At 49.8% G+C, this 9,967-nt stretch overlaps 1 protein-coding gene across 6 annotated transcripts in view; it reads right to left on the bottom strand.

Moving 5' to 3' along the window:
* Positions 1–9,967, bottom strand: part of zfyve9a (zinc finger, FYVE domain containing 9a) — a 37,211-nt gene continuing 27,244 nt past the window's right edge. For 5 of the 6 annotated variants that reach the window (XM_023964788.2, XM_023964789.2, XM_023964790.2 and 2 more), the window contains 12 exons: positions 8,678–8,807; positions 8,367–8,489; positions 7,401–7,556; positions 6,567–6,791; positions 6,050–6,132; positions 5,834–5,938; positions 3,205–3,355; positions 3,052–3,132; positions 2,736–2,898; positions 2,241–2,346; positions 1,720–1,896; positions 1–1,385 (listed from right to left, as the gene is read on the bottom strand). In XM_023964788.2, coding sequence (XP_023820556.1) covers positions 1,224–1,385; positions 1,720–1,896; positions 2,241–2,346; positions 2,736–2,898; positions 3,052–3,132; positions 3,205–3,355; positions 5,834–5,938; positions 6,050–6,132; positions 6,567–6,791; positions 7,401–7,556; positions 8,367–8,489; positions 8,678–8,807 — 1,662 coding nt within the window. In that variant the 3' untranslated portion in view covers positions 1–1,223. The remainder of the gene's footprint in view (positions 1,386–1,719; positions 1,897–2,240; positions 2,347–2,735; positions 2,899–3,051; positions 3,133–3,204; positions 3,356–5,833; positions 5,939–6,049; positions 6,133–6,566; positions 6,792–7,400; positions 7,557–8,366; positions 8,490–8,677; positions 8,808–9,967) is intronic. The other variant, XM_023964791.2, reaches the window with a different exon arrangement.

Genomic DNA, 9,967 nt, shown 5'->3' with positions numbered 1-9,967 from the left:
TTTCAGTTATAATACATTTATTTATACATATATTTATACATTTCTATAGCTTTACATCTGATATATGATTAAAAAGAGCAAATGAAGCCGTGACGCTGCCCTTCGTTTGAGGTCGTAAAGCGTTGGAACCTTTTCTGATCTTTCTGCAGTGGGATTCTTTCACGGGGTGGGGGGCTCCCCGTCAGTGATGCTGGAGGCCACAGCTGACGCCCCCGCCTGTAGAAGCATCAGTGTGTGGTTGATGAGTAAAGCTGAAGAAGTCCTCTCTCCCTCTGCTGCAGGCACTGAGCACCAGGGTACAAAAACGAAAGACCAAGCGCCCCCTGTAGGCACCTCCTCCCTCCGTCCTCTTCACTGACCGGCGGTAGATGTGCGTCTCCCTTGAAACGGTATCCGTGCTACACACAGGCAGGTTTTTACCCAGAATTCCCCAGCTGCCATGATATCGAGGGGAAGTCCAGTCAGGGAGCTGGCAGGTCTGTCCAAACACCCACACTTCAAAGTCACACGACGATGAAACATGTTTAAAACTTTAACAGGGACGTTCATGTTTGTTTGAGCTGTGAGAACTTCATGTTAAAGGAGCATTCTTGAGGGTTTTTAAAGTAAGCCGACTCCAGCCAGAAGAGTAAAATTGTTGCGTTTGCAGACGTTTTTGTAGGAAAATCTTCAGCTCTGGAGCCGGTTTCTCTCTGGTTTCTGGTAAAAACGGTCAGAAGATGAAGAAGCCTTTCTTTAGAGCAGGAAGAACCCCAGCCGAAGGTGAACTGCAGCCTCTTCATCCCAGATGGGGGGAACTGCAGACCTCCCGTTACCTCGACCACGCCCAGCTGTTGGCAGCTGAAGGCTTTGGCCTCATCGAGGCAGAACAGCACAGAGGCTCGGCTTTGGCACCCACGGTTCCTCTGGAAACTCTGCGACATGGTTCTGGTGACCCTGTGACCTCTCGGACGGTTGATTGAAGTGTGGGTATGAGGACAGACGCCCTGAAAGAGGAGAACCCGGCTCGGGGCATCCCGGACACCTGAAAGCCTCTGGGTCAGAGCAGATGAGGGGGGGGCGGATGCATAGGTTTGAGTGGAGGAATGCTACCCCGCCCGGCCCGGCACAGCTTTCTGGTTCTTTTGAGGTGAAGTGGTTGAAGCGAGGCGAGAAAGAACCAGGCTGTGAGATGAAGGTTCAGACAGGTGAGAGCCTGCAGGCTGGTGGTGCGACTCCGCCTCCTAGGAGATGATCTCCAGGATGTAGAAGACCAGCTCCATGACCACGGGGCCCTCGCTGAGCTGACACGCCCCGCCGTGGATGACGGGGATCAGAGCGCTGTCCAGGTCGCTCAGGTACTGAGGCAGCAGAGGCTGGCCGTTACTTCCTGCCAGGTAACCCACCTGGAAAAAAAGGTGACACTTCATGACTCAACCAAATAGGTTCATTTTACTGTTCTGATGATTCACATGGGAGAAAAAGCTCATCTATGGCTCCATGTCACAGTTCAGGCTGTGCTCTGAGTTTCCTTTCCCAGCATTCCTCGTACTGCGAATACAGAAGCAGAATCTTTCTCCTCCTCATGAAGGTTTTGGTGTTGGTCGAACCAATTCTAAAGCTCAAAAACTCCTCTGTGCCGACGCGTTTGAACCTTTTTACCACCGTCTGCTGCAGCTACAGTTGTGAGCTTTTGACTCGGTTAGCAGCCCCTCCTCTCCGCCGGGCACCCGGTCTTACCTGGTCTGAGTCCAGGGTGACCCGCAGCCCCAGCTTGGCCATGCCGTCCTCCTTCAGCAGCTTGAGGTGTGGACACAGAGCCATGCAGAAGGCTCTGGCCACGTTCTCCGTCAGCCGGCTGTGGTCAGCCGGGTCGCTCAGGCCGATGGATTGGTCCTCGCTCTGGAGGAAGAACACCTGAGAATCACAGGAAAACACCTGAGTGGGGAATTCAACCACGGGTGGCGGTGGGCGGGCGTGTGGAGCAAAGCTCCGCTGTAAACAAACGAGAGCTCCTTTTTTTTGTGTAGAGACGAGAGTTTCTTTCCTGCCTGAAGGTTAATCTCGTCCATATTTATAGAGAGTTTGAGAAGAATTCCCCTCTGTTTGCCGTGGCGGAGTGGGAATGCTTCACAGCGGGGCTCTTGTGTTATCAGACCTGCAGCCTAATGAGCTTCAAATCCCAGGAGAGCTCTGGAGCGACCCGATTTCCTACATCGGGCTGAGAAAGAAAGAAAGAAAGCGTGCGCGCCGCACCGTACCTCGGTCCAGCGGATGACTTTGCCGTTCGCTTTAAACTCCGAGCCGTGGAAGATTTTCACGCTGGAGATGGACTCCATGGACTTCCCATCAATGGGACTGATGACGCTGCAGGAAGGAAAGAGGTTTATGACGTTTGCAACACTGATGTGTTGGAAACTAAATAAAAAATAATGAAAAAAAGGATTTAAAATGGCTGTTTGACCCATGGTGCTGTCTTGTGGGGTCCAGATGACCGGTCATCTGGACCCCACAAGACAGCACCAGGGTTAGAAGGAATGTAAAAATCTGACCAAAACTAAATGTAATCAAAGCCGAGTAGAAACTGAAAAAAGTCGTTTTTCTATTCAAGCTTTGAATCCGACGAAAAAGGAAGTTTTTTTGATTTACCGGTAAATAAATACTAACGAGCATCTGCCGGGAAACCTCCCTCAAAGGTTCTGGCGTTCACAACAATCCTGGGTCTGAATGGTAAAGCTCCGCCCTTCTCCTCTCACCCTTTGTTGAAATTCTGGTCGTCCTCGGTCCAAAGGATGTGGACCAGCTCCTGGTTCTCCTCCCGGTCGGCCTTCCCGCACGTTATGGTGAAGTCCTTCATGTCCCTCAGAGCTTGCCGTAGAGAGTCCATGGTCTCTGCTGTGATCTGGATCATCACGCCATCTAAACGAGGGAAACAGCCGTCATCAGGGCGCAGTCCTGCTGCCTCGTACCCATGTGGGATGTGAGGGTTTGGTTTGGGGGCTTCTGTGACGTCCAAATCCCTTCTGATGGTTGAGTTCTCCGCCTGCATCCCTCTCGGATGAAGACTCTCACCTTCCACTATGCTGGTCTTTGCCAAGAAGCCGGACGAGGCCTTTAGAGCGCCGCTGAAGACGAAGAAGCACGCTCCGGTCACTGGAACGACAGCAGAAGCTGGTTTCAACGCCGCTCTGGGGTTACGGGCTCAGACGGCGGTCCTGCCGGTACCTTTCCGTGGCTGGTGATGGATGCTGATGGCCTGCGTCTGGTAGTTCCCGTCATCGTTTTGGACGCACACTAAATGGGAGTCGGCCCGGTCGTTGAAGCAGGCTCCCATGGCGAGCACGTGCTCGTTGGACTTGTTCATGGCCTTCATCAGCTGCAAGGTCAGAAACACAGCAGATGAGAGGAAGACGGGCTGGAGAGTTCATGCAGACAAAGGAGGTTCTGTCGGAGCTGCTGATCCTCAGTCAAACCATCCTTTGCTAATCGGAAATAAAGCTGCAAATCTGGAGGTTTTAACCACTCGCTGTGCTAAAAGCTCGCCCGCAAGCTGTCGAGTGACGCTTCCCGATTCACATTACTGCTTTCCCATCTGTTCACGCCTGAAGCCAAACGCTACAACCAGCAACACCCGCTTCAGAGTCCACAAGAGCCAAATGCCGTTTGCTGTGCTTGGTTTCTCCATCCTGGACGCTGATTGGCACCCTGGAGGCCGTGGCGCCGTCGCACGCCGACAGCCTACGCCTAACGCTCTGAGTATGCAGCACCTCCACGGGAAAGGGCGGTGCTGATGCCCAGGGAGCCGACCGAGAGCCTCCTCCACCCATCCATGTCATCAGTGGGACAGTGACGGAGGATCATGAAAAGATTATAATCCTGCTCTGCTTTGTGAGGACGCCTCAGCTCTAACGCCAAGTCTGTGGTGGGAGAACCAATCAGAGGAGAGCTTTCAACCTCCCAGTCAATGAAACAGTCTGAGCACACAGAGACCGCATCGTCTGGTAACCACGGCAACATGTTCCAGCATCATCAGCTTCATCTGCTAAACTGCTTCTCATCCAAGACACAGAGCTGATCAAATACCAAGAAAGTTAATATCTACAGCAAAAGTGGTGATTCCATCTGAAAATCAGTTTATTTCTCTTCACAGTGCTTCAGAACTGCCATCCCTTTGTAAGAGGTTTGCTGTTTGGGGGTCCAAAGAGGTCCAAAGAGCTGTCTTATGCTCAAGCTGCCGCTTCCAAGCTGTGGAAAATACAAAAAATAAAAACTTTGGTGTTTTTCGACTTTTTAGAAGAAAGTAAAGACAAAGGAACATCCACAAGAACGAGATCTCTGTTTAGACCTAGTTCTTGTGGATTTAGATCTAGTTCTTCTAGATTTTTAGCCTAAATCAAAAAAACCTGTGTTGTTTTTTTGGACATAGTTTCTGCAGAGCGGCAGGAGTTTATTGGAAATTTGCTTTAGAGTTGTGGGCGGGACAGTTGGTCCAGAGTAAGCCTCCACTGATTTCCCATCATGCGTTTGTGTGCACTTTCCCCCCAATAGCTTACGACCCTAAACCAACCAAAATGGCGAGCAGTGTTGGAGTTTGGATCCAGATTCCAGCTCAGAGTCGCACTTCCCGCTGAGATTGTGTGTGGGAGCTGATTTTTCCAGATCGAACGTCTTTGTCGTTTTGGTCCCGCCCCCCGTCGTGTCTTATAACAGATGATGATGGAAAACAAGATGGTTTTAAGGATGAAACGATGGATTAGAACCAGACTATCAGCTGATTTGATCATTACTGTGCAGAAAGAATCTGAGTGACTGAAAGTTTCCTTTTGCTTTTTAGAAGGAAGTCAGTCAAACTAAAGTGAACTGGATTCAGCTCTTTCAGTGCTGACCAAGGATTTTGGAAAATCCCAAACACTTTGTGTTGAGTTGAACCGAAGACGCGAAGATGTCAAAAATGATTTCAAATGTCAGTGACGTGCAGACAGGAGCTGCTCTTGTTTTAGAAGGAAAAGCTTCTTAAATCCCGCTTCCCTCTTCTTTTTTCATTTGAAACCATGTGCCGTGGACGTGATCACAATGTTTTTGTTGTGGCTACAAGGATCTCTGTGCTGCATCCGCGTCATGGTACGGCTGGGCATTAAATCGAGTTTTTCATTTGTTGTTTTGGTTGTTTCTGTTGGCAGAACTCTGCTTCCTTTCTAAGGCGTCTGTTGTTGGGAGTCAGGTCAGCCTGCCTGCAGACGAGCAGCGAGCAAAGACGGGAAGACTTCCTTCAGTTTTTGGGAAGCGACTCGGTTTTGCGACTTGGAATTGGAGCAACAAATAAACCGCTGCTGCAAAATCTGTTGCTGCCAAAGAAGGACGACCGCCTGAAACACAGAGTCAGTGGAGAGCCAGACGGGTTCCTCTTTACCTGACGCCACGTTTCACCAACAGCTTTACAGCTCGGGAGACGTTGACATAAAATAGTTTCTCTCATTTGTAGTTTATGTATAAAGTCAACGTGGAAGAAAAGAACGAGAGGCTTTTTATCCCAGTTAGGAAGGTTCTGGATCTTTCCCTTCAGCTCACACTCCTCCTTTGAGCACAAAGACAAGATCCGCTCTGCAGGAAAACCATGGAAAAGAAAAGCTAACAACTTCTGGGCAGTTCATGACATCAGTGCTGTAATCGGCCGAGTCGTCACTCTGCATGAGGCAACCAAAACCTCCAGAAAACATTTGAGTTAAACCCAGAAAGAACACTGGACCCGAAAAATCTGCTGCTGATGACAACGACAGAGAAATGATCCCAGCAGTCTGGGAAATGAAACAAAAACGTCAGAAAGGCGTAAAGAAAAGGAACAGGAGCTTCTCACTTCGTTGTAGCGGTTGCTGGGGATTTTGATGGTGGTCTTCCTCACTTCCATGTCCACCACCAGGCCCTTCACGATCGGGAGGGTGTACTGGTAGTTTCGAAAGTCCTGAAAACCAAACCGCACATTTTGAAAGCGGCCGTTCGCCCGGAGCGACCATGTGACCACAGAACAGACGGACTCTGTCGAGGCTGAGGGAATGTGGAAGCGAGAACTCACTGCCAGAAGGTTCATGATGGTGTGACCCGTCTCCCCAAACAGAGGCTTCCTGAAGCGGACGCTGAACAGCGGGCAGGGATAGACTGCGGAGGAGACTTGGATTAGTGTGTCTCTGCTTTCAGGGCATCAGCCGGTAAAACGGGGCGGTTTGATCTTTTTCTGTGATCTATGAAACACGCTGTGGCTGCAGTCAGGGGGGGGGGGGGACCGCTACTAATCCACCAGTCAAAAAATAAAGCTGCTGCTTCATTCAGCGAGCAAAGCTCCTTAAGCGACTATTTTTAGCCAACAGGCGGAAAAAAGATCTCTATTTTAAACCCTAACCAGTGATCTACTGCTGATGTCCACTCCGCCTTCATCATTGGAAGCATCCACTGATCGTTTTTTGGGGGGGGGCTGCGGGCCTGGCTGTGAGGGGGGAGGCTTCGCTCCCGTCAGCTGTTCTTAGCCAGCAGAAACCATCACTCAAAATTCAGAAGTTCCAGCCCAACAGTACCCAGCATGCACCTGAACTCACATCTGTACTCTGCTCCCAGCCGCAGCATGAGGCGGATGGGGAAGACCTTGGCCCACGGCGTCTCCCACTTCTGGATGAGGATGCCGAAGAGGAAGGGCGGGTTGGGCAGCAGCAGGTCCTGGAGCGACTGGAAGGAGGGGCTGATGTAGAGGAAGCCGCCGTGCTCTTTGCTGCCCAAGAAGCTCTGCGTGAAGAAGGAGTGGCTCAGGTGGCTCAGCATGTTTCCTTCAGAGGAAGAGGAGAGAGGAAGATGATAAAGAAAAATGAAACATACGGAGATGTGATGCTCATTCAACCCCACTTCAGGCTATAATCTTTCCAGAACACGCTTCCTGCAGACGTGCACGTTTCCTCGGTGAAGGCCTCCATTCCACTTTTGTCCCGACGAGCTCCTGCTCTTTCAGAGGCAGCAGTTCTTCCTGAGGCCTGATCGGGAGTGACAGACACCACACGACCCACTTCCCCAAAACTGCTTTGGTGTGGATATGAAACAGAAAGGGCCCGCGGGGAGCCGGCCGTCACTCAGCTAGCATTAGAGCTTCTGCTCTGCAGCATAAGGACACTAAACAAGTGTTTTGGCTTCCCGCCTGCAGGGGAAGCGCTAGTGTTTCTGCGGCAGACGCAGCACCAGGACCGTGACCCACTTTCCAAATAAAGCCCGACCGGCGGCACCTGTAGCCTCCGAGGAGCTCGGACGCCGCGCGCCGTCATCATTCTGCTATAATGTAGAACCAGAGGGCCTCGCCTGCAGACCTCCAGACGGAACAAATAACTAAAAAACAGTGAACTACTTCCACAGTCAGGCTCCCGGCGGAGCTTCGCTGCCGCTCTCACCGCTGAGGGCCTCCTGGTAGAGCTGCACGAAGTGGGTGAGGACGTCTTTGGGGATGGTCTTCTCGTCAGGCAGACACTGGATCAGGACAACGATCTCCGCCTGGCCAACGGCGTGCATGCCCTTAGTGGTCATGTACCAGCACTTCCTGTTGACGTCTGTCAGAAAACACCAAGCTTCAGCGAGCAAATCTGCAGACAGTCTGCAGAATCTGGAGAAACTTCTAAAACTTTCAAATAAACATTCTTTTTATAATTAAAGTGTTTGGTTATAAAATGTTTTTGATAACTGACATGTTGAACTAAACATCCATAAAAGGTCATTTTATGAAAACAACAATGGAAACATGCATTCATTTAAAGGATTATGGTTTCAATGAACCAATACATTTCTGTAAGAAGAAAAAAGAACTTTTCTTTTCAGATTTAGCTCTACATACAATCCTGTGTTTTCTTTTCAATCAGATGCTGTGAGCCTCCAGAGGACAGAGGAAACCTGACCTCAGATCAAATATACTAGCAATTTAGTAAAAAAAAATCATAATTCTGATCAAACAACGTTTTCATTCAGTATTTGCTGAAGACCAAAGGTGAAACCTTAAAGGCCCACTCTGATGAAAATTGTGTTTTTTAACTTGTTCTTGTAGCATTTTCCTCATGATGGAGGACATGGATAAAGAAAACTGCATTTTTGCGAACTTCTTTATTCAAATGAATCAGGAGCAGACAAAAAGAAACAGATCATAGGTGTGACGTTAGAAAACACACACAGCAGACCATAAGATCCCTGATCCGCTCTATTCTGACGCATCAACCTGAACTATCTTCTAGAAAACAACACTTTTCTTTTATTTTGGCTAAAAATGACATCCTCATAATTAAAAGACCACTATGAAAATAGATCAAAAGATGATGGGATCCATAAGGCTTTTGTCTGTCTTTAATGTGTAATTCAGTGATTCAACTCACAGTTGACCAGCTTGACCATGGCGAGGAGGTTGGCATTCAGCACGAAGACCAGGGGGTCAGGACCGCCCTCCTCCAACTGCTGCATGAGGACGACCTCCGCCGGCCTCTCCTCCACTGCGTAATCTGCAGGCAGTCGGGCGGAGCAGAGGACAAGTCGGGTTAAAGCAAAGGTCGGCGGCGCCTTGGCGTGTGCACAACTTCTCCCCGGTGGTTGCAATGAGCGGTCAGAACATGAGCGGTGACACGAAGCACACGGTACCACAGAAGGAGCAATGAGGAGGCAGCAGAACGGTGAGGATGAGGGCAAGCACCTGTGATGTGGCCTCCCGTACCTCCTTTGACTCCAGTGGAGATGAGGATGGGAGGGAGCCCGTCCTCCGGGATCAGGCTGAGGGAGCTGCCCACGGGGCTGCCCGCCGGTGCCACGGGGGTCTGAGCTGCCTGAGGGGGGGGGGGGGGGGTAGACATACAGACGGGGTTCAGCAACAAGCCGTCCAAAGCCTGGCTTCAAAGATCTAGACAAACACGTCCTTCTGTTTGTTCTTCTGAGCAGAAATTCACGCCAGATGAAACAAAAACACTCCTCTTTCCCTGATTGGTTTACTGACAGGATCTCTGCAGGTTTGTGCAAAGAATAATGGATGTGGTCACATGACCCCTCGGTTTGTATTAAGCTGATTTGAAACCAGTTTTTTAGCCCCCGCCCATTTTGTCAGGACATCCTAGAATCCAAGCCTTTCTGACAATAAATCGTTGCTGTTTTACTTTCTGTCGTGAAGCTGCATCATTTATCATGGGAGTGAATGGAGATTGACAGTGACTGTAAATGAGAACTGGACTGAGTGACTCCTCCCCCCAGTGTTCCAAACAGGAAGTACCTGCTGGCTCCAAGAAGCCAAAACCCCACAGACTTCTATAGAGAAATAAAAAGCTGTTCAGAAGAACCGTTCCTGATCCCATTCCTTTTTAAAGATTCTTGATAATCCTCACTTTTTTCCAGAATATTTTTGCTGTAGAGCAGGGGTCCCCACATCCAGGCCTCGAGGACCGGCCACCTGCTGCTTTTCCAGAAACGCTGCCTTATCTGCTGCTGATGGCCTGAATCACGCTTGTTTAGCCAATAAGGAGCTTCGATGTCCAGATGGTTGGAAAACATGTAGGACATCGGCCCTCGAGGCCTGGATTTGGGGACCTCTGCTGTAACGCAAACTATGAACTGGCCAATCAGATCCCTCGGTGGCTCAGCGTATAGCGGTCAAATCCCTTTGATTGACAGATTCTACCGAGCCCGCTTTCTTCTAACATGCTCACTTTTGATTGGAGAGAGTGGTTGCCAAGAAACAGAGACAACATGGACCAATAACGGCTTACTGAGGGCACCTGGCCTTGTCTATGCGTGACATCACATTCGCTCAGTCCAGCTCGCTTATACAGTCAACGGGATTGACCTGTTCCTTGAACTGCACCTGACCCAGGCTTCAGTCTGGAAGTCAAAGAGTTGCACTTCACTTCTAAAGAAGAAAATGGAGTGGAGCTTTTATTTTAAAACCCATTTTTAACCACTTGTTCCTTTGATGGAGATGAAGATTTAACAGAGAGAA

Source organism: Oryzias latipes, chromosome 17 (genome assembly GCF_053564925.1).
Source record: "Oryzias latipes strain Hd-rR chromosome 17, Olatipes_Hd-rR_3.1".
Lineage (NCBI taxonomy): Eukaryota > Metazoa > Chordata > Actinopteri > Beloniformes > Adrianichthyidae > Oryzias > Oryzias latipes.
The sequence above is the reverse complement of the archived record's forward strand: the minus strand, read 5'-3'. Positions and strand labels throughout refer to the sequence as shown.